The sequence below is a fragment of the Dendrobates tinctorius genome, unplaced genomic scaffold (assembly GCF_039654945.1).
Source record: "Dendrobates tinctorius isolate UK_male_01 unplaced genomic scaffold, ASM3965494v1 ptg000021l, whole genome shotgun sequence".
In the NCBI taxonomy this organism is placed as follows: domain Eukaryota; kingdom Metazoa; phylum Chordata; class Amphibia; order Anura; family Dendrobatidae; genus Dendrobates; species Dendrobates tinctorius.
Window position 1 is genome coordinate 13,284,147 of NW_027361689.1, and position 24,057 is coordinate 13,308,203.

The 24,057-nt window shown below is 43.2% G+C and overlaps 1 protein-coding gene across 4 annotated transcripts in view; it reads right to left on the bottom strand.

Moving 5' to 3' along the window:
* The window catches only part of KIDINS220 (kinase D interacting substrate 220), a 182,492-nt gene that overhangs the window by 28,124 nt on the left and 130,311 nt on the right, over positions 1-24,057 (bottom strand). For all 4 annotated transcript variants that reach the window (XR_012230825.1, XM_073568178.1, XM_073568177.1 and 1 more), the window contains exons 23-24: positions 9,363-9,541; positions 1,142-1,365 (exon numbers count right to left, since the gene is read on the bottom strand). Coding sequence is in view for 3 of the 4 variants with exons in the window: in XM_073568178.1 (XP_073424279.1) it covers positions 1,142-1,365; positions 9,363-9,541 (403 nt within the window). In the remaining variant the exon portion in view is untranslated. The remainder of the gene's footprint in view (positions 1-1,141; positions 1,366-9,362; positions 9,542-24,057) is intronic.

Below are 24,057 nucleotides of genomic sequence, written 5' to 3' on the forward strand. Positions count from 1 at the left end.
ATCAAAGAAAATAACAAAAATAGTAAGAGCAAAGGGTTAATAAATTGATGAGAAACGGCAAATCAATTTGGTCCAGTGGCTAGGTCAGTGACCTGTGGTCACTGAATGGGAGTCCCGAAAACCGGCTCCTACCTGACGGCATATGTGGCTCCTCTTGATTAGCGGGCCAGCCATGACATCACACTGCAATGGTGATGTCACGCCAGGCTGGCTAATCAGGAGAAGAGCTGTGGATGCCACTAATTAGGAGGCGGCTCTCAGGGCTCCTGTCCAGTGATGACAAACTACTGACATGGCCAATAGACAGGGTCCTACGAATCAATTCACATGTGTATGGACAACTGTAATTATCCTGCAGTGTATTCACAGCCAGCAAGAGCTACATAACCAGAAAAAAATAAGCTTGGTGATAGGAGAAAACATTACACTAAAATTTCAAAAACAGCTGCAGAAAAATAAACATTCTGTTATGACTGGTACAGGGCCTGCGGGAGGAGGTACGTAATACAGAAATGCTAATAAAATAAAATAAAAAAAGTAAATATTTAAAATCAGGCCCCGCACCAGGAGTCCGTTTTATTATATACTTTTATTAGTGTATAAAATCCATCCTATTCAGAGCACTTCATTACATCTGTGGTGTCCCTCTGTTATTCCTCCTGGAGATCAATGCATAAAATGAGAACTGTTATATTACTATTCCTTCTTATCAGAAGAGGCACATCTTAGCACAACCTGTCCAACCATTACAGTCAGTGCCAGACTGTGTACGTAGCTAGTCACAGACACCAGGCAAATTTTAATATCCGGTTATAAATTTATTTATATACTTCCACGCAGAACAACAGAGGAACAATACAATGCAACATCTAAAAAAAAAAAAAAAAAAAAAAAGCTAAGGCAAGTTTATTTAATGGGGAATACAAGCTTTTACTAAAGCAGACAGAGATGTCAAGTGTAACCCAATGACTAGACATGGTGAATAATTTCCATGCACACACGGATACCATAATCCAAAATGCAAGATATTGAGGGGGTCCCAGACCCTAATGGGAGGAACCATCTGACATGACACGTCCCACATCACTTGCGTCTCGTTACTTACACACACATAGTTATCCAGGTTTAATTCACCACCTACCCGGTTATAGAATGGGTGCTGAGGACCAGTCATGCCACTGTAATAACTGCTGGGTGGCTGTGGAGACACCACACCTCCAGGGAACGGGCCATTGAATGATGAGGAGGAGCAGACAGAGGGCGGCTGACTGAATACAGAGGCTGCTCTGGGTGGAGCGTCCTGCAATGGTAAAGCAGGGTAAGGGAAACCGCCAATATTCATCTGGTCCCGGGCAGCTCGAACATCTGAAATCAAAAATAAAAAGTATTGTTAATCGTCACTGATAAGAGACCAATACCTATCACTCACTAATTACCAAGGAGTCATGTGCCCTGGTACGAGGAGGAACCGAAGCCTTACTCATAAGTCACATTCTGCGATCCAGTTTGGACACGATGACCGCGATAGGTTTACTTGTGTAATGAAAAGTTATACAATATGCTGATGACACTCAGATCTACCTCTCTGGCCCAGATGTCAACTCTCTGCTGTCCAGAATCCCGAAGTGTCTATCAGCCATATCCTCCTTCTTCTCTCGCTTCCTCAAGCTTAATGTTGACAAATCTCAGCTCATCATCTTTCCCCCATCTCACAGATCTTCCTTACCTGACTTATCTATCACAATTAATAACATCACGCTATCCCCCGTACCGGAAGTCCGCTGCCTCGGAGTAACCTTTGACTCTGCCCTGTCCTTCAAACCGCACACCCAAGCTCTACCTCCTGTCGCCTCCAGCTCAAAAATATTTCCAGAATCCATCCTTTCCTCAACCCTCAATCTACTAAAATGCTTGTGCATGCCCTCATCATCTCCTGCCTCGACTACTGCAACATCCTTTTCTGTGGCCTCTCTGCTAATACCCTCGCACCTCTCCAGTCCATCCGTAACTCTGCTGCCTGACTAATTAATCTCTCTCCTTGCTACTCCTCCGCTTCTCCCCTCTGCAAATCTCTTCACTGGCTCCCATTCCCTCAGTGTATCCAGTTCAAATGACTAATACTGACCTACAAGGCCATCTATAACCTGTCTCCCCCATATGTCTCTGAGCTAATCTCCCGATACCTTCCCTCACGTAATCTCTGGTCCTCACAAGACCTCCTTCTCTCCTCCACACTTATTCGCTCCTCATCCAACCGCCTCAAAGACTTCTCCCGAATAGCCCCCATCCTCTGGAATTCTTTGCCCCAACAAGTCCGACTATCATCCACATTCGGATCCTTCAGACGGAACCTGAACACCGACCACTTCAAGAAAACTTACAGCCTGCATTGACCCCGCTACCTCCTCACCACTACCGGAGATATTGCCTCAACCAACATCGGAACTGCTGCAACCCCCCAACCTACTGTCTCCTTCCCCACCATCCTGTAGAATATAAACCCGAAAGGGCAGGGTCCTCTCCCTTCTGTATCAGTCTGTCATTGTTAGCTTGTTTACTGTAAGTGATATCAGTTAGGCCTGTTTCACACTTCCGTTTTTGTGTCCGCCAAACGGATCCGTTTCCGTTTTTTTGACGGAAACTGATGCAAACGGATCCGTTTTTTTAAAAACGGATCCGTTTTTTTGACGGATCCGCGGTAACCGTAATGGAAGTCTATGGGACAAAAAAAACGGATCCTGCAAAAAATGGCGGATCCGTTTTTTTACGGAAAACAACGGATTTTGACGGATTTGAAAAAACGGAAGTGTGAAACAGGCCTAATTTGTATGTAATCCCTTCTCATGTACAGCACCATGGAATCAATGGTGCTATATAAATAAATAATAATAATAATAATATTCCAATATTCCATGGCTTTCAAGATCTCCGCTTGCTGTCGTTTAATCCAAACCTGTTAAAGGGAATCTGTCACCTATTTTTTTGGCATATAGATAAGCCCCCGACGTAAAGGCCCCGTCACACAAAGCGATATCGCTGATTTTGTGACACATCAGCGATCTCGCCAGCGAGATCTCGCTGTGTGTGACGGGCCGGTTATCGTGCTCGAGCGGCCTGGGCCGTTTTTCGATCGATGGTCTCCTGCTGCCCAGCGCGCATCGCTGCGTGTGGCAGCGAGAGACCAGCGATCAGCGACGCTGGTCGCTAATTTAAACATCAGGTATCCAGGAGCCGCGGCTCCTGGATACCCGCTGTTTACCTTGGAAACCGGCGTACACGCCGGTTTCCAAGGTAACAGTGGGTATCCAGGAGTCGTGCGGCTCCTGGATACCGGACGTTTACATTAGAAACTAGCGTCCAGCGTCACTGGTCCTGATCGCTGGGGTTGTCTATGTGACAGCTCACCAGCGATCAGCCTAACGATGTCCCAGCGATCCCATCATGTCGGATCGTTGGTGGGATCGCTGGAACATCGTTTAGTGTGACGGGGCCTCTGAAAGAGAAGAAAAACGAGTTAGATTATACTCACCCAGGGGCAGTCCGAGTCCAGAGGGTGTCACGGTCCGGTCCGGCACCTCCCATCTTCTAGCGATGACGTCCTCTTCTTTGCTTCCCGTCGCGGCTCCGGTGCAGACGCACTGCTCTGCCCTCAACAGGGCAGAGCAGTGCGCCTGTGCCGCAGTGCACCTGTGCCGGAGCTGTGATGGGAAGCAAAGAAGATGATGTCATCGCTAGAAGATGGGAGGCGCCGGACCGGACCGCGACATCCATCGGACCCGGACCGGACCGCCCCTGGGTGAGTATAATATAACTCGTTTTTCTTCTCTTTCAGGTTACATCAAGGGCTTATCTTCCCTTTAATATTTCCTATCACTAGATAATAATCTGTCCTGTTATGTGACGGACTTGGGTGCACAGGTCGTCACCAGCTCTGATCACTGTACTGTAACAACCCTGCACCCGTGTGTCCAGTACATAGACAGATTTTTATCTGCTGTTGGTAAACCTTTGCTAACATTTTTTAGTTGTGTTCTCTTTTAATTACATCTGAGAACCCACCTATCACTCAAAAACCTTCCTCTAATCCCGCTCCAGCGAAGTGTCCAGCGCACACACAGAGAAGTATGGATGCAATAGAAAGCATATGTGGTTTATAGCATCTATATAGGGGTATTCCCATCTCCAAGATCCTGTCCCAATATGTAGTAGGTGATTAGCAAATACCTTCAATTAGAAACGTAGTATAGTTCTTCTGATTCCCTATGTCTCTTTCCCCATATGCAGGCATTGTAGGACCTTAGGTATTCATGGTTACGATCACTAGCAACTAGCTGTCACCATATCAGCGGTCGTAACCATGGATAACAAAGGTCCTATGTTGTGAATTCGCTTTCTGGCCTACCTCTGGTTACTACTGAAGGTAGTGGAGCTGGTCAAATTGACAGAGGGTTGCGAATTCTCTTTCTGGGCTCCCTCTGGTGGTTACTGGAGGTAATGGAGCTGATCTGATTAACAGAGGCTTGCCACCTGATAATGAGGACGACGATTGGAGATCTGGGGTTTCAGACTGGGATTTAAGACAGCCGACTCCCTCTATCACTGCTGGTGATTTTATTCCTGCCTCCTGAGGTCTTAGTTTCCAGCTCAGTCCCTGCATGTTCAGCTAAGAGTTCATTTGCTATTCTGTTTACATTTGATCTGGTTTTGTCTATTTCAGTATTGTGTGGGTCAGCCAGCTCCGGCTGGGGCTGTGCTGAATCACCGTCCATATGTTACTGCTTGTGCCAGTTTGCTTTTTGTCCCTTATTAGATTGGCCTCTTTTTGCTTTGCTTTCAGAATATACCAGAGTGCTGATATAGTGGGCGAAGTCGTGCGACTTCAGTATTTTTTGCATCAGACGTGTTGGACTTTTTTGCAGGGTTTTTTGTGTGATTGCAGACAGAGTCTTTCCTTTCCTGTCTAGTCAGTGTGGGCCCCATCATTTGCTCAGTCTATTTTGCTACCTGCGGTTGTGTTTTCATCTTGTCTCACCGACAATATATGTTTGGGGGCTATCTATTCCTTTGGGGTCTGGTCTGGGGCAGTTTAGATTTCCCCTTTCTTGCTTTAGGCTTAGTTAGCTCTCCGGCTGTGCCGATGCGTCTAGGATCATCGTAGGCACGCTCCACAGCTACTGCTAGTTGTGTGGATAGGATCAGGGGTCTGCAATCCGCTTAGTTACCAACCTCTCTGGTTTTCTGTGGCTTAGCTTGGGCTTGCTCTCCTCCTCGGTGACCCAATCATAACAGTCCTATGAACAGAAAATCCATCTCAAAGATGAAGTGAAAACACAATTCTTTATTCACTTTGATCATGACTAAGGGTGCTGTGACACTTGAAACGTGTTGATAGTGCAACTTTTTGTCCGTACTATGCTGAATTTTATCCTCTATTTTTGGAAAAATCTGAGTGAATAAAAAATTGTGTTTTCACTTCATACAGTGCCTACAAGTAGTATTCAACCCCCTGCAGATTTAGCAGGTTTACACATTCGGAATTAACTTGGCATTGTGACATTTGGACTGTAGATCAGCCTGGAAGTGTGAAATGCACTGCAGCAAAAAAGATTGTTATTTCTTTGTTTAATTTTTTTTAAAATTGTGAAAAGTTTATTCAGAGGGTCATTTATTATTCAACCCCTCAAACCACCAGAATTCTGTTTGGTTCCCCTAAAGTATTAAGAAGTATTTCAGGCACAAAGAACAATGAGCTTCACATGTTTGGATTAATTATCTCTTTTTCCAGCCTTTTCTGACTATTTAAGACCCTCCCCAAACTTGTGAACAGCACTCATACATGGTCAACATGGGAAAGACAAAGGAGCATTCCAAGGCCATCAGAGACAAGATCGTGGAGGGTCACAAGGCTGGCAAGGGGTACAAAACCCTTTCCAAGGAGTTGGGCCTACCTGTCTCCACTGTTGGGAGCATCATCCGGAAGTGGAAGGCTTATGGAACTACTGTTAGCCTTCCACGGCCTGGACAGCCTTTGAAAGTTTCCTCCCGTGCCGAGGCCAGGCTTGTCCGAAGAGTCAAGGCTAACCCAAGGACAACAAGGAAGGAGCTCCGGGAAGATCTCATGGCAGTGGGGACATTGGTTTCAGTCAATACCATAAGTAACGTACTCCACCGCAATGGTCTCCGTTCCAGACGAGCCCGTAAGGTACCTTTACTTTCAAAGCGTCATGTCAAGGCTCGTCTACAGTTTGCTCATGATCACTTGGAGGACTCTGAGACAGACTGGTTCAAGGTTCTCTGGTCTGATGAGACCAAGATCGAGATCTTTGGTGCCAACCACACACGTGACGTTTGGAGACTGGATGGCACTGCATACGACCCCAAGAATACCATCCCTACAGTTAAGCATGGTGGTGGCAGCATCATGCTGTGGGGCTGTTTCTCAGCCAAGGGGCCTGGCCATCTGGTCCGCATCCATGGGAAGATGGATAGCACGGCCTACCTGGAGATTTTGGCCAAGAACCTCCGCTCCTCCATCAAGGATCTTAAGATGGGTCGTCATTTCATCTTCCAACAAGACAACGACCCAAAGCACACAGCCAACAAAGCCAAGGCCTGGTTCAAGAGGCAAAAAATCAAGGTGTTGGAGTGGCCTAGTCAGTCTCCTGACCTTAACCCAATTGAAAACTTGTGGAAGGAGCTCAAGATTAAAGTCCACATGAGACACCCAAAGAACCTAGATAACTTGGAGAAGATCTGCATGGAGGAGTGGGCCAAGATAACTCCAGAGACCTGTGCCGGCCTGATCAGGTCTTATAAAAGACGATTATTAGCTGTAATTGCAAACAAGGGTTATTCCACAAAATATTAAACCTAGGGGTTGAATAATAATTGACCCACACTTTTATGTTTAAAATTTATTAAAATTTAACTGAGCAACATAACTTTTTGGTTTGTAAGATTTATGCATCTGTTAATAAATCCTGCTCTTGTGTGAAGTTTGAAGGCTCTAACTTATTTGCATCTTATCAAACCTGCTAAATCTGCAGGGGGTTGAATACTACTTGTAGGCACTGTAGTTGAGCTGGATTTTCTCTTCATTGGAATTCTATACGTCAAGACACGGCGGTTCCGTGCTCCGAGCCTCATGATGTCCTGATCAGTGAGCTGGATTGTTTTATATACAGTTAGGTCCATATATATTTGGACAGAGACAACATTTTTCTAATTTTGGTTCTAGACATTACCACAATGAATTTTAAACAAAACAATTCAGCTGCAGTTGAAGTTCAGACTTTCAGCTTTCATTTGAGGGTATCCACATTAAAATTGGATGAAGGGTTTAGGAGTTTCAGCTCCTTAACATGTGCCACCCTGTTTTTAAAGGGACCAAAAGTAATTGGACAGATTAAATAATTGTAAATAAAATGTTCATTTCTAGTACTTGGTTGAAAACCATTTGTTGGCAATGACTGCCTGAAGTCTTGAACTCATGGACATCACCAGACGCTGTGTTTCCTCCTTTTTGATGCTCTGCCAGGCCTTCACTGCGGTGGTTTTCAGTTGCTGTTTGTTTGTGGGCCTTTCTGTCTGAAGTTTAGTCTTTAACAAGTGAAATGCATGCTCAATTGGGTTCAGATCAGGTGACTGACTTGGCCATTCAAGAATATTCCACTTCTTTGCTTTAATAAACTCCTGGGTTGCTTTGCCTTTATGTTTTAGGCCATTGTCCATCTGTAGTATGAAACGACGACCAATCAGTTTGGCTGCATTTGGCTGGATCTGAGCACACAGTATGGCTCTGAATACCTCAGAATTCATTCGGCTGCTTCTGTCCTGTGTCACATCATCAATAAACACTAGTGACCCAGTGGCATTGGCAGCCATGCATGCCCAAGCCATCACACTGCCTCCGCCATGTTTTACAGATGATGTGGTATGCTTTGCATCATGAGCTTTACCATGCCTTCGCCATACTTTTCTCTTTCCATCATTCTGGTAGAGGTTGATCTTGGTTTCATCTGTCCAAAGAATGTTCTTCCAGAACTGTGCTGGCTTTTTTAAATGCTTTTTAGCAAAGTCCAGTCTAGCCTTTTTATTCTTGATGCTTATGAGTGGCTTGCACCGTGCAGTGAACCCTCTGTATTTACTTTCATGCAGTCTTCTCTTTATGGTAGATTTGGATATTGATACGCCTACCTCCTGGAGAGTGTTGGTCACTTGGTTGGCTGGTGTGAAGGGGTTTCTCTTCACCATGGAGATTATTCTGCGATCATCCACCACTGTTGTCTTCCGTGGGCGCCCAGGTCTTTTTGCATTGATGAGTTCACCAGTGCTTTCTTTCTTTCTCAGGATGTACCAAACTGTAGATTTTGCCACTCCTAATGTTGTAGCAATTTCTCGCATGGGTTTTTTCTGTTTTTGCAGCTTAAGGATGGCTTGTTTCACCTGCATGGAGAGCTCCTTTGACCGATTGTTTCCTTCACAGCAAAACCTTCCAAATGCAAGCACCACACCTCAAATCAACTCCAGGCCTTTTATCTGCTTAATTGAGAATGACATAACGAAGGGATTGCCCACACCTGTCCATGAAATAGCCTTGGAGTCAATTGTCCAATTACTTTTGGTCCCTTTAAAAACAGGGTGGCACATGTTAAGGAGCTGAAACTCCTAAACCCTTCATCCAATGTTAATGTGATACCCTCAAATGAAAGCTGAAAGTCTGAACTTCAACTGCATCTGAATTGTTTTGTTTAAAATTCATTGTGGTAATGTCTAGAACCAAAATTAGAAAAATGTTGTCTCTGTCCAAATATATATGGAGCTAACTGTACCTAAGGTCTTGCAATGCTTGCACATGAGGAAAGAGACATAGCAAATCAGAAAAACTATACAACATTTCTAATTGGAGGTATTTGCTAATATGATTATTATTACACCTCCTACATATTGGGATAGGATCTTGGAGACGGGAATATCCCTGTAAGTACAGTAAGAATAGCTTTTATTTGATGAAGCCGTGATAGCCCTATGGAGAAAGAGTAAAAGGGCATTTCATTTGCATACATTTTTGGCATATGGACAAGACCCAGTTCTTGAGATAGATGCAGGTCCAATTCTTGACACTGACCTTGTGGACTGGAAACCCAAATTAATAAGCACACAAACATGGGTAAAGCATAAAAACTCTTCTTCCCCTCTCACCTTCGGACCCCAGTGCAGTGAGGCAAAGGTAGTAACCAAGTGACCAAGATGCACATAAGAATTTGTTTTAATTAAATTTTAACTATTGCCGGAAAACACTTTTTTTCCCTAAAACACTTTTTAAAATCTATGGTTGAAATCAATAAAAAGTTCTAATTTACCTGCAATTATTTCCCGCAGTTTGGGATCCAAATTTACTGTACAGGGCAAGAAAGTCTTCACATCGCGTGCCATGAGAACAGGCGTCCTGGATGACAAGAAGACTTCAAAACTTCTAATGTCACCATCAATTTCCAGTAAGGGCTCCACGTCCTTGGTGGTGGGAATGTTTTTGGAAATTCTAGTAAGAAAGAAACAATGAATGAAGATTGGCTCTGTCCAATAGGAAAAATAGGCCATATTTTACAATTCTGTCATTTTTATGAGGGTATAACTCTGGAACGCTTCAACGAATCCCGCTGATCCTGAGAATGTGTTTTCATGACAATAAAGTACTACACAATAGTGGTAACATTTCTACGATATGACATGAGTTCATTTGTGAATAAAAAACGGAAATTTGGAGAAAATTTTGCGATTTTCAAACTTTTAATTTTTATGCCCTAAAATTAGAGCGATGTCGCACAAGACAGTTAATAAATAACAATTCCAACATGATAATCTTTTAAATAATTTTTTTTTTTGTTAGGGAGTTAGAGGGTTAAAAGTCGGTCAGCGATTTGGACCACCTCACATTTGTAGGGACTTTGAGGGGTCTATATAACAGAAACTACCCAAAAGTGACACCAATCTAAAAACTGCACCCCTCAAGGTGCTCAAAACCACATTCAAGAAGTTTATTAACCCTTCAGATGCTTCACAGGAATTAATGGTATGTGAAAGAAAAAAATGAACTTTTAATTTTTTTTCACAAAAAATTTTTAGACCCAATTTTTTTTTTATTTTTCACAAGGGTAACAGGAGAAAATGGACCCCAAAATTTGTTGTTCAAATTCTCCTGAGCACGGACGAGATCAAAAGGAACGGAGCGCCATTTGACCCATTCTGGAATCTGCACCCCTCAAGGATTTTATCCAGGGGTATATTGAGCATTTTGCACCCACACGTACTACACAGAATTTGATAACATTAGGTTAACAGCCGCATGTTTCATGGCTCTTAGACACCCCAAAAAAACATGCGGGGATCCGCGATACTCCGTGCATACCCGAGCACCCAATGCAAACTCGAGTAGTGAGCACTTGTGCTCAACACTAGTCGTCATATTTGTTTTCTATTTTTGAAAAAACCCTAACCCCAACTTCAAAGGATGGGCCAGAAAAAAGAAATATTTATAATTTTTTATCTAACTAAGGGGGTGATACATGGGGATTTGATTTACAATTTTTTATTTTGATCACTGTGATAGGGTCTATCACAATGATCTAAAGGAACCAATAGGAAAAATTCCCTATTGTTGCCGGCAGATCTCGGTCGGGCGCACTTAAGGCCCCGTCACACACAGCGATGTCGCCAGCGAGATCGCTGATTTTGTGACGCCACAGCGATCTCGCCAGCGATATCGCTGTGTGTGACGGGGATCAGCGACCGGCCCCCCTGTCGGGTATCGTTGTTTGCGCTTGATCGTCCTGGGCCATTTTTTGATCGTTGCTCTCCCGCTGGCCAGCGCGCATCGCTGCGTGTGGCAGCGAGAGATCAGCGACGCTGGACGCTAGTTTCCAATGTAAACATCGGGTATCTAAGAGCCGCGTGGCTCTTAGATACCCGATGTTTACATTGGAAACAAGCTTGCTCGCTGGTCCTGATCGCTGGAGGTGCTGTCTATGTGACAGCTCACCAGCGATCAACCTAACGATGTCCCAGCGATCCCATCCATGTCGGATTGTTGGTGGGATCGCTGGGACATTGTTATGTGTAACGGGGCCTTAAGCCCGCTATTTTTTTCCAGGAAGGTGCACAGAGGGCCGGGGGATGGATCAGGAGGGCTCGGGGATGACGGAGGTAACAGGGGGCATTATTTCTCTCTCCTTGTATAGCATGTCAGAAGAGAGAGGAATCATTGTAATAGAAGGCACAGGTTTTTTTTTTTACCATGATCGCCGTTATTCACCGAATAGTCCTGCTCTGATCATGTTCTCCAGGGTCTCCGCTACCTCCAGACATTTTCTGACTCTAGGGGGTGCTACAGCCTTATTCCCGATCGCCATTTTAAAATGGCCATGAGGGAATAAGGCCCCATAACAGCCGCCGTTTTAATGCATATCGGCTGTCATTAAGGGGTTAAAATTGCAACATCAAAAACGATAAGTCATGAAATTCTGGAAATTACAGGTTGGATGTTAATGATATGCAAAAAATTCAAAACCTCTATATTTAATTAGTATCCAGTATGAGCGCCACACACAGAAATCCCCGCACTTACAGCCTTGGCTGCTAACAATTAGGTTACTAATGATTGTCTGAGGAACGTTCTGCCAAGCTGAATGCACTTGGGCAAATCATCAAGATCCACTGCTGGCAGCTTCATTTTGTAATTGCTGACCAATGATGTCCCAGATGGGCTTGATGGAAATCAGACGCTGCAGGTCATAGTAGCACGTTTATGCCACATAGGCTGCTCACAGTACCATGAGCAACATGTGGTCTGATGTTGTCCTAATTAAAAATGGCTCCTGGGACACTTTGGAGAAATGACCTCAGTATAAATACAAAAGGAGTAGGGACTGTGTGAATTGAATAAACGCTTTATAATTTCCAACACCGCTTTCCAGATAGGTTCCAGATTAGGACAGGACCACATCATGTGTAGTAAGTTTGCAGGATTTATTTTACATCTAGTGCCAGTAGGATTTGGCCCGAGTCCTATGTGAAACAAGATTGAGGCGATCTGCACACTTGATGATATACATAGCGCTGCGATAATCTAGGAAATTCACTCATGGACAGTTGCGGCGTCCTTTCAAAAATATCTTGCCACTGACCTTCCTCTGTAGGGCCTATTACACTTTCCCATTTTATTTTGGAATGTGATGGACACTTTGCCAGCACCAAATCTAATAAAGTGCTGTATAATACTGAGATCAGACCACCAGAGACTTGTGAAGTATATTTTTTCTTTTTATTATTTTCTTAGCATGCTTTCACATTGTGGTCTGTGTCTCTGTCGAGGCATACGTCCAAAATCCCCCTCAAAAAGGGGTCCGGATGAATGCGCCGATGGGGCCCACAGACTGTAATGGTGACGGCAGAGTGAATGTACGCTCTGCCGTGCACTTTTTTTTTTCGAAAGAGTGATTGCCTACAGGAGGTGGACACGCGAATGCAGTCAACTACGTCTGAGTGTCCGCCTCCCGTAGGCGTACACTCCTGAAAATGATGCACGTCAGAGCTCATGTCCGCTCTGCCGTCACCATTACAGTCTATGGGCCCTTTCAGTGCTGGCGACCGGACCCAGTTTTGCGGGAAATCTCGGACATATGCCCCGACAGGGACACAGAACGCAATGTGAAAGCCCCCTTAGCTATATGGCCCTCCAGGATAAGCCTCTGTGTCAGATACGCATGTCTCAGCTGAAGTTATTAATAAAATTCAGGCGTAGGTATCCCAAACTTAGTTTGTATTTGAGAAAATTTGTTAAATCAAGTCACCTTCCAAAACATGGGACATTCTGTGAATCCCCTTCAAATTCCATTTCCTAAATCCTTTTCATTGAAGATTGGGCTTCCCAATGTGAGGTAAACTGAGTGACTCCTTGTAGACCCTGCAATTCTCTGACCTTCCATCATAGCTGATGAATGAGAAATAGCGCTGGCAATGAACCCGACAAAACCCTAAACCTATGAGCCTCCAATGCTTCATATAGCCTAGAGAACTTAATAATGGTGAAGTTAAAGACCCAGTGCTCCCAACCCCCACCTTTAGGATCGTCCCATCCCCTTATATGTTGGAGTTGGACTGCCATAAAATAAACCCACGGATTTGGAACAGCCAGGCCACCATCACTTTTGTCTCTTTGCAATGTCTCCAGTCTAATTCTTGGCGTTTTATTGCCCCAGAATAGTTCCCTGAACAGGCGATTAATTTTAAAAAAGTATCTCTAGGTTTCCAGATTAGGGGAATTCTGTAAAATGTATAGCAGTTGAGGCATCCATATCATTTTAACTAAAATAGTGTGACTCACCACTGTCAAAGATAATTTAGACCATGCAAAATAAATAAAAAATATTAATCCAATAAATACATTTAGTTAAAAAAAGAAAATAAATTTAAAAAAAAGTACCCATATTTGGTATCGACGTGTCCGTAACGACCCGACCTGTAAAACTGTCCCACTAGTTAACACCTCCAGTGAACACCATAAAAAATATGCTCTATCATCATACTGACAAGCAAAAAGTAGAATAAAACTCAACCAAAAAGCTGAATGTAAATAAAAATGGTATTGCTGAAAATGTCATCATGTCTGGCAAAAAACAAGCCGCCATACTGCTCCGTCAGAGGAAAAAATAAAAAAGCTACAGCTCTTAAAATAAAGTGATGCAAAATAATTATTTTTTCTATAAAATAGTTTTTATCGTGTAAAAGCAGCAAAACATAAAAAAATATATAAATGTGTTATTACCATAATCATACTGACCCGAAGAATAATGCTGCCTTATTAATTTTATAAACGCGGAAAGGCGTAAAACCCTCTCCTCCCCTCAAGAAAACAATTCCTGAATTGCTGGCATTTGTTCATTCTGCCTCCCAATAATTGGAGTAGAAAGTGATAAAAAAATGTAACTTGTCCGAAAATGGTACCAATAAAAACATCAACTCGTCCCGCAATAAAACAAGCCCGCTCATGACTGCTGGCCAAAACATGGAAACATTATAGCTATCAAAATATGACGATGTAATAACTAGTTTTTGCAATAAACACTGTCTTTAAGAGTATGACAGCAGCCAAACCTAAAAACACAATGTAAATCTGGTATTGCTGTAATCGCACCAATTAAGTAATCCAAATCACTTATACTGCACGAGGAACGGCTTAAAAAATAAATAAAACCAATTTTTCACCTGCCGTCGATTTTTTCATTTTGCCTCCCAAAGATTGCAGTAAGGCTTGGCGCACATTTATCCTGCACTCAACGCTGAGCGCTTATACCGGGGTTTCCGTGTAAATATCTGAAATACATGATTCAGATGGAACCCACGGCGGAAGATTCCCTATAATGAGGCAAATGGGGAAACTGTGATTGCCATCTGGCCTACGATCTGGTGCTGTCCGTCTTTTTAGGCGTGCATAAAAGCGCGGTCGGCCACAGTCTTGTGCATTTCTGAAAAGAAAGACAATGCTGAACAGAGGCCAGATAAAGTCCAGAGTAACTCTGCTGCATCATTATAGGATCCCTCAGGGGTTTCACCTGAATCACGTCACTAGGAGATTTAGATGGAAACCCCGATGTAAGTGCATATATAGGGGCTCTATTCTAAGAAAATCTGTGCTCCAGGAAGCAAATATTGCTCTGTCCCTCTCGAGTCTCGCTGTATGGCTAAGCAGCACTGTACAGCCACATATGGGGTCTAGCGAGATGCTACGTCATCTGGGGTCATTGTCGCAAGGCATCGCTGGGAAAGGGACTTGTCGGGAGCATTGCTGAGGCCTGGGGATGCTGCGTGGGATGCCGGAAGGTGAGAATAACACGATTTTTTTAAATTATTTTAAACTTTATATCTTTTTACTACTGATGCCGCATAGACAGCCTCAATAGTAAAAAGTTGGTCACACTCGTCAAACACTATGTTTGACAAGTGTGACCAACCTGTCAATCAGTTCTCCAAGCGATGCTACAGATCGCTTGAAAAACGCTAGTATTCTGCAAACGAATTACGCTTGCAAAACGCTAGTTTTTCGCGGGAATTATGCATGCGGATTTCTCGCATATTTCCCGCGGCAGGGAGTTGCGGAATTGTCGCGGAAATTACAGACATGAGAACATAGCCTTAGCCTTGTGAAACTAAAAAAAAATGTGGCTAAAATGAACATTTTTTGTGAGAAAATCTGATTTTTTATTTTCACAACTGACAGTTATAAGTTTCTGTGAAGTACCTGGGGGTTCAAGGTGCTCATTACACATCTAGATAAGCTCCTTGGGGGGGGGGTCTAGTTTCCAAAATGGGGTCGCTTGTGAGATTTCCACTGTGCTACTTGGAGAACACCCGCACAAGCTTGGAAATCTCGAGTACCGAGCATACTCACTCATCACTAGTTTTAACAAGTTTGTTTCCTTTTCTTCATCATTTGCAGATCACTTACACGTCTAGCCATCCTCTGATTTCCATGACTTTTCCATCTTAATGTTGAGGAGTATATGTATTATTTTTGTCATTTTTAACACACCTTTACTCATCTGTTGCAGTGACAGTGTCTAGTCCTAACATATTGTGTAGACAGATGCACAATTCAACACAAATATTGTTCTGCATGGTCTGACAGAGAAGGAACAGATAGAAGTGGAAATATGGGATTTTAAAGCGCAGAAGCATCGGTACACATGAAAAATTAAAGGATATTTCACAAGTTTATGAGCAATAAGCCGTAATGTTTATGACTGAACCAGTAAATCCAAATTTAAGTACCGAGCAATAACACATCTAACAAAGAGAATGGAAAAAAACCATTATCACTAAGGGAAAAGTGCAAAATAAGCAGTCAACTAGTGCTGATTCCACAAATTCACTCTGCCATAATACAGGGGTCACTCAATATAGTCTAAGGGGGGGAAAAGTCTATTAAAAGGAAATCACTTCAGTGGGGGACGTAGCTAATAGTATTGTAAATCTCATCGAGAGAAGCTGAAGTCTATAGATGCTTACTTGCTGTATACTGTAAAGACTTAAAGCATTCCTGACCCTTTCTCATCAAACCTGTAGAAAAGCTTGGAGCCACTACCTCCATCCCCAAATAAGTAAATCTGCTTTTGGTGAACATACCAGTCTAAAATGACCAGGAACTGTCCTGGTACCCATCGTCTGGAACTTGCCACTTCCAGCATTATAAGTGCTGGAACTTTCTTTCCCTAATCACCCCAGCATGCATTGCTCATGCCATTATCCAATGTCTTGCCTGTTTTGAACAGATATCCTACGGTTTTATGCCTGTATCTAGTTTGACATACAAGAAAGCAGCAGCTGACATACAAAACCCCTGCGGCTTACTTCTTGTAATAAGTCACGCATGTCTGCTGGTGAAGAAGGATTACACTTGACCACAGGCAGTAACCTGAAAGTTAGACAGAAGGGAGACACCTAGTGGCCGGCATTGTAAGGGATATTTTAGGGTTTAGACAACTATTAATATATAGAGTGATTTGCAGATTTAATCACATTAGCTATAAAATTAGATCAAGCTGTCTGAAAGTAAATTGGCGATTTAACCGCTGCCTGACGTGTGATGTAAATGTGCGTCACATGATGGGTGAAAGTGTTTGGAGTTGGCATCTTCTAATGGTATCTTCCATTAGAAGCAGCGACCAGAGCTTGTTCTGATCGCTGCTGCTGAATCCGTTAAATGCCTCTATCAACTTCTGACAGTCGCATTAACAACATCCTTATTCTCCATTAAATAAAGCATATTTGGTACGGCCACATCTGCAAAAGTCAAATTATTTAACTCGTATGCTAAACGCCATCAACGAGCTCATGTTTGTATCATTCAAACTCGGCATCTAAAAAAGAAGATCCGGAACTCTGAAGATTGGTCCTATACATCCACGGGGGATTATTTTTGTTTTTTGCTGCTTATACTAAGAATTTTATGCAACCAAGGAAACTATGGCAAAAAATGTCTGCCACATATGAACATGTACATAGGGCATATTAAACATTACATGTGTACTATCCTCTTTCAGGAAAATACGATTCACTCTTGCTCTGGAGGTCCCAGCACATACAAGCGTCACCATTGGTTTACATTACCAGTCCTAATGGTTCCCCATTGGCAGCAATATCGCGTAAAAATTATGCTAACCATCTAAATGCTCTACCACACTGTTCAACCGAACATCCATTAGTACACACACGTTTCAATGGCGCTGAGCTGCAATACCTGGCACAACCTATGGACGGGTGTGGTGCTGTTTTCAGGATGGAAGCAGCTATGAGGTTTGTTTTTTTAAATTATGGACAGGTTTTCATGATTTTGCTCATTGGAGTTCACATAGAGGTTTGCCCTTAAGTCGAAAGCGGGCAGCTCAGTTGCTTTGCAGCGCTGGGGTCCTGGGTTCAAATCCCACCGAGGACCATATCTGGAAGGAGTTTGTATGTTCTCCCCGTGTTTGTGTGGGTTTCTTCCGGGTTCTCTGGTTTCCTCCCACACTCCAAAGACATACTGATAGGGAATCTAGTTTGTGAGTCCCAACGGGGACAGCGATGACGATGTGCTGCCGAAATTAATGGTGCTATATAAGTAAAACATACTGTAAAAGTAGTGGCTGAGAGAACACAAAGTCTTTCCTAGCCGGCATCTCTAGCGCGTAAACTCCAGGAGAGATAAGACGTGAAAAGCCCCAGCTGACGAGTCACATGAAGTGTATTAGTTTTCCTCTAATTCCAGTTCTGCTAAAACCTGTTAGTACAAAGCTTTATTATGAGCACAATACAACCATTGTGAGGAAGGGGGAAAAGGAACTGATGTGAGGAGGTCACAAGCATCGAAATGAAATGGTCTGTAGGAACCAAAAACCATACAGGAAGAAAATATGTACGAAGAGCTCCATTATAGGCAGGGATATCTGCAAGTAACACATTACATGGAGGAGGGAAACACATCCTCACTTTATGTAGAGGCCATGGCTTTATCGAAGGATTTCCATGTTATGTCCCTTTCTAGATTCTGCAGGGTGCGAGCCTCAGTTGGCGATGTACCACTTATCCTGAGAAAGTCACATTTCCAGTTATGTGTCTGCTGTACAAGAAACTTCCTCTCCAGGCCACACAGACATGTTAGGCTTGAAGAACACAATGGGGATCAGGCTAGACAAGAAGCAAGTATCCGACACTGGGCAGGAAAAGCAACGAGAACGAACATGATACTCTGTATCTTAAAGATGGAAAACCAAGTCAGAGTAGGGGGTAGAGGTGTCTGTGAGAAAGAGCAACGTTGGATAAGTTTAGGAAAAAAAGTCTCTGGTTAACAGTTCCACTGTTCTTCATGAGTAGAGATGGGTAGACCGGTGGAAGTTCAGGTTCTGGTGCCTGACTCAAACTTTTTAGAAAGTTTGGTTTGGGGACAATCACAGAACCCGAACTTCCAGCAGAATTCAAACCCCATTGAAGATAATGGATACCCAAACTGCTAAGAAAAGAAAAAAATTCCACACCACTACAGACTTCCCCCGAACACTGCCCCGGACTTCAGCAGAAAATCTGTGTGCAGCTTTCAGGCCCGAAGGGTGACTGTCCGCTAAGAACGCCGAACATTTTTGTTCGGGTTCAACCATCTGTAATTATGAGTATTTCTCTTATTGTGGCCTAAAGGATTATTAAAAAAAAATCATGTTAACCTTGTTGATTGCTGGAGGGTCTGACAGCTGGGACCCCCTGACATTGGAACTTTGGAAGCCTGAGAACAGGTCTCTGCAGCGCTATCATGAATGGAGGAGAGGTGGGCATGCCTGGCCTCCATTCATTGACTGTGAGGCTGCTGAGCAGTGTCCACAACCATTTTTGAGTCCTGTAGAAAATGAGTGGAGATCGAGCATGTGCACCTCTTCATCCTTTCAGGATGGGGCTGCAAAGTCACGATCCCAAAATCATCGGAGACTGACTATGGGGGAGATCATGGCAGTACAGCCCCATCCTGAATGGATCAGCAAGTTATCCCCTTGATTTTCCATATATATGTCTAGGAACAGATTAAGAACAATTTTAATTTCATTTTTGCGCATTCTGGGCTTTGGAGTCCAGAATGTCCTGCTCGGAAGCTCTGGTTTGGTGGTGGGATAGTCCAACGCTGTTGACATGCACGTCTATCTCATCATCTGTAGATCCTTTCACTACCTGGTGACATCTTAAAGTCGCCGGAAAGTTGTCCTCAGGAACAATGTCAGCAGATACAAAGTATGGTAATAATGCAGATCCTGAGCACCCATGCACACTCTCACTGCGCTCCAGTCCCGACACTAAACCCGTACATTAGAAGGATAGCCAAAAGGCCACACTGCTCCTGTGAATATTTATAGAAAGCGTACTTTGTGTCTGCAGGCTAGGCAAAATGTGATGTGCATATGCTTGTGAAATAAATTGGCTTTAACAGACAGCTTGCCTTATTATAGGATGGCTGCGAGGTCGTGGAGCAGGCACGACAGAAGCCACTTTGCAGCCAGGAGCATAGAGACAGACCTAGCCCGCAGGAGCCGCCATGCTTCAGCGCATCACGAGATCTCATTTAAAAGGGAAATGTATTGACACAAATCAAGTTTATTTGTCATCTCTCCAGTCAAACCACTCATCTCAATGAAATATCACTTCATTAGCCATTTTCTGGATGGTAACGGGCCTGGAGGGGTCCTGCACATTTCTACTCCCTTATCAGTATGGCTTGGTTTTTCATCATGTCAATGAAACCAAAGAAAATAGGTCATTTTTTCCAACGTCTCGATGAGCTACAAGAGAATAATTCTGGCCTGCTCGCATAATATACAGATGAGCTGCGTACCTGACACAGGTCACATACAAGCGTCTTACATGGCACCTAGAGACGACTTGATGGATCCTTTTTTTCAGCAATTTTCTCCAGCTAGTAAGAAGTCCATAACGATATTACCTCCATGGATTATTGCGACACATTGCGTTTCATCTGCATTAAATGGGTTACGGCTTATGACTAGTACAAATCCTCATTTTATGACCAGTGGCGGTCTGAATAACCCCCAAGCAATACTGAGAAAGAAAACGGGCGATTGGTAGAGTGGCCTGCTAAGAGGCTGATGGAGAGTGACCCATTAAGAGAGTGATGGATATTCCAACGGTAAGCCATCACCTTCTGTGTTGGAAAACCCTTTGAAAACTCACCTACTGTCCCCTCCACTACTGCTCCACAGCTCTCTTCTTCTAATGAATGAAGTCACATCACCGCTGCAGGCAATCAGCAGCAACTGGCTGCAATCATGATGTTCTGTCCTAGTCGCAATAGAGCATTAGAAGACTGTCTCTTCCAGTTTGCAAGGAATGTCATGGCTGCAATCAATCAGCAACCATGTGATATCTCCTACCATGAGCACCATGGGCCCGTTAGTGCAATAAAATATTGTACTGGCCAACACCTTTTAAAACACCCATCTGTCCAATCCAGTCAAGCTAGCATTTCGAAATTTAGGATAGAATGGTGGCCAGACCAGAAGGCTTTCTACATTTTTGGGCACTCTGCTGCACATCCTTTTAGTTTCTTGCCTCATTCATAAAATGATAGGCATTAGTGATGGGCGCAAGTGCTCCTTACCTGAGTTTGCTTAGGGCGGTCAGGTATGCACCGATTATCACTGGTGCTCAAGTGACATGTTCGAGTCCCCGCGGTAGCATGTTTTACAGCTATTAAAAACACGGGCAATTCCCTAATGTCTTGTGGGCGTCTAACAAATGCAAAACATTCTGCCACCGGGACGCGAACATGTCACTGGAGCACCAGCCATAAATCGGGGCAGACCCAAGCACCCTAGGGAAACTCAAGTAACGAGCACTTGCGCTCATCACTGATAGGCATAAAAAAATAAAATGAAATGAACCAAATGAGAACTAGTGGAATGATGAATGTCTAAAGCTGACAATCAAGCCGGACTACTTTGGCCTAAAAAACTAAGTAAGCAGGAAAACAAAAATGGCGACATGCTTAAAGAAGGCAGCACCACTCTGACACATTGGGCATGGAGATATTGTTATGGAAACAACTATCTTACGCCCCGACATGCTTAAAGAAGGCAGCGCCACTCTGACACATTGGGCATGGAGATATTGTTATGGAAACAACTATCTTACGCCCCGTAGGTATGTGGCATGGGTGGTTATACTTAAAATAGGATGCCTTCCGGGTGTCAAATAACTGCATCAGCATCAGTTTTGCCCAGCACTCTCCATGCCCATTGACGAATTGGGCAGAAAAATAAGTGGTGCTGCACATCTCTTCTAAGACCTTCTTCATGTTACAAGTTGGTTAGAAACTTGCCACAACTAGAAGTGGAACCTACACAAATTACAGTGCCTTGCGAAAGTATTCGGCCCCTTGGAACTTTTCAACCTTTTCCCACCTATCATGCTTCAAACATAAAGATACCAAATGTAAATTTTTGGTGAAGAATCAACAACAAGTGGGACACAATTGTGAAGTTGAACGAAATTTATTGGTTGTATTAAATTTTTGTGGAAATTCAAAAACTGAAAAGTGGGGTGTGCAATATTATTCGGCCCCTTTAACTTAATACTTTGTTGCGCGCCACCTTTTGCTGTGATTTCAGCTGCAAGTCGCTTGGGGTATGTCTCTATCAGTTTTTTACATCGAGAGACTGAAATTCTTGCCCATTCTTCCTTGGCAAACAGCTCGAGCTAAGTGTGGTTTGATGGAGATCGTTTGTGAACAGCAGTTTTCAGCTCTTTCCATAGATTCTCGATTGGATTCAGGTCTGGACTTTGACTTGGCCATTCTAACACCTGGATACATTTATTTGTGAACCATTCCATTGTAGATTTTGCTTTATGTTTGGGATCATTGTCTTGTTGGAAGACAAATCTCCGTCCCAGTCTCAGGTCTTTTGCATACTCCAACAGGTTTTCTTCAAGAATGGCCCTGTATTTGGCTCCATCCATCTTCCCATCAATTTTAACCATCTTCCCTGTCACTGCTGAAGAAAAGCAGACCCAAACCATGATGCTGTTACCACCATGTTTGACAGTGGGGATGGTGTGTTCAGGGTGATGAGCTGTGTTGCCTTTATGCCAAACACATCGTTTGGCATTGTTGCCAAAAAGTTTGATTTTGGTTTCATCTGACCAGAGCACCTTCTTCCACATGTATGGTGTGTCTCCCAGGTGGCGTGTTGCAAACTTTAAACAACACTTTTTAAGGATATCTTTGAGAAATGGCTTCCTTCTTGCCACTCTTTCATAAAGGTCAGATTTGTGCAGTGTACGGCTGATTGTTGTCCTATGGACAGACTGTCCCACCTCAGCTGTAGATCTCTGCAGTTCATCCAGAGTGATCATGGGCCTCTTGACTGCATCTCTGATCAGTCTTCTCCTTGTTTGAGATGAAAGTTTAGAGGGACGGCTGGGTCTTGGTAGATTTGCAGTGGTATGATACTCCTTCCATTTCAAGATGATCGCTTGCACAGTGCTCCTTGGGATGTTTTAGGTTTTGGAAATCATTTTGTATCCAAATCTGGCTTTAAACTACTCTACAACAGTATCACGGACCTGCCTGTTGTGTTCCTTGGTCTTCATCATGCTCTCTGTGCATCAAACAGAACTCTGAGACTATCACAGATCAGGTGCATTTATACGGAGACTTGATTACACACAGGTGGATTATATTTATCATCATTAGTCATTTAGGACAACACTGGATCAGTCAGAGATCCACAATGAACTTCTGGAGTGAGTTTCCTGCACTGAAAGTAAAGGGGCTGAATAATATTGCACGCTTCACTTTTCAGTTTTTGAATTTCCACAAAAATTTAAAATAACCAATAAATTTCGTTCAACGTCACAATTGTGTCCCACTTGTTGCTGATTCTTCACCAAAAATTTACATTTGGTATCTATTTGTTTGCAGCATGATATGTGAGAAAAGGTTGAAAAGTTCCAGCGGGCCGAATACTTTCGCAAGGCACTGTATAATGAAAAGATTTGCACATACGATCCAATTTCGGTGATTGGCTTTGACCAGATATAGAGCAATCAGTTTTTCTAATCTAACCATAACTAAAAAAAATAAGAAAAAAAATGTACGGTATATCCATCTTTAGTATCACAAGACAAGATATGTTTGGCACATTAATGGCAAAATAAGAATAGTAGTTCAAGTGGTTACATCGTAGCTGACAAGGACACGAAAGCATCTTAGACTTAAGGAAGCAGCTGAGGTTCCCCTCAAAGTTCACCAGTACTAAATTGGGGTTGAGGTTAAGATTTTGGTTAGGAAAACCTCCTAATTTAAACTCATAGTACAAAATTATTTGGGGGTCACGGACCTTCTACATGACAAGATCTTATCAGATTCACCAACACTCAGCCATTGGGACAGAAGTGGAACAATATATTTTATTTTTTTCGGCGTAAGACACTGTTGAAATCTATCGGAGGACAGAACTGGAATATATTAAGAAAAATATTTGCAGAGTGGGAATGCTTTCGTAGATAATCAAAGACAGCAAAAAGAGCGTAATGCCAGAGCTGTGTCTCAAAGCACGAAGAGATCAGAATCTGGAGCCATGAGGAATTAAAGAGCACATTCTGGACTCAAGTCTAAGTTTCTACAATTGGCGTCAATATGTGGAAGACTCATACATTGAGTTATCAAAATATATAGAGTCAAAACATAAAATGTGGTGAGCTCTCTGAAATCCCTTCCATGTTCAGTCGAAAAGCACAATAAAGATGACAGATATAAGACGTCTTTATATTGACACATAAGTCTCTTTCTGGAAATGTTTAGGACCATGTCAGCATTCAAGGCCTGGCTATAAAAAAAAAATCTCACCGTTGCGCCCCAGTGAAGCGATTCTGGACCTCTAAAGCAGAGACATTTTGAAAGTCCTATCGACGTCAGCCCATCATTAACAAGCATGGTCCAAAAAATAATGGTCATTGGCAGGCCACGCT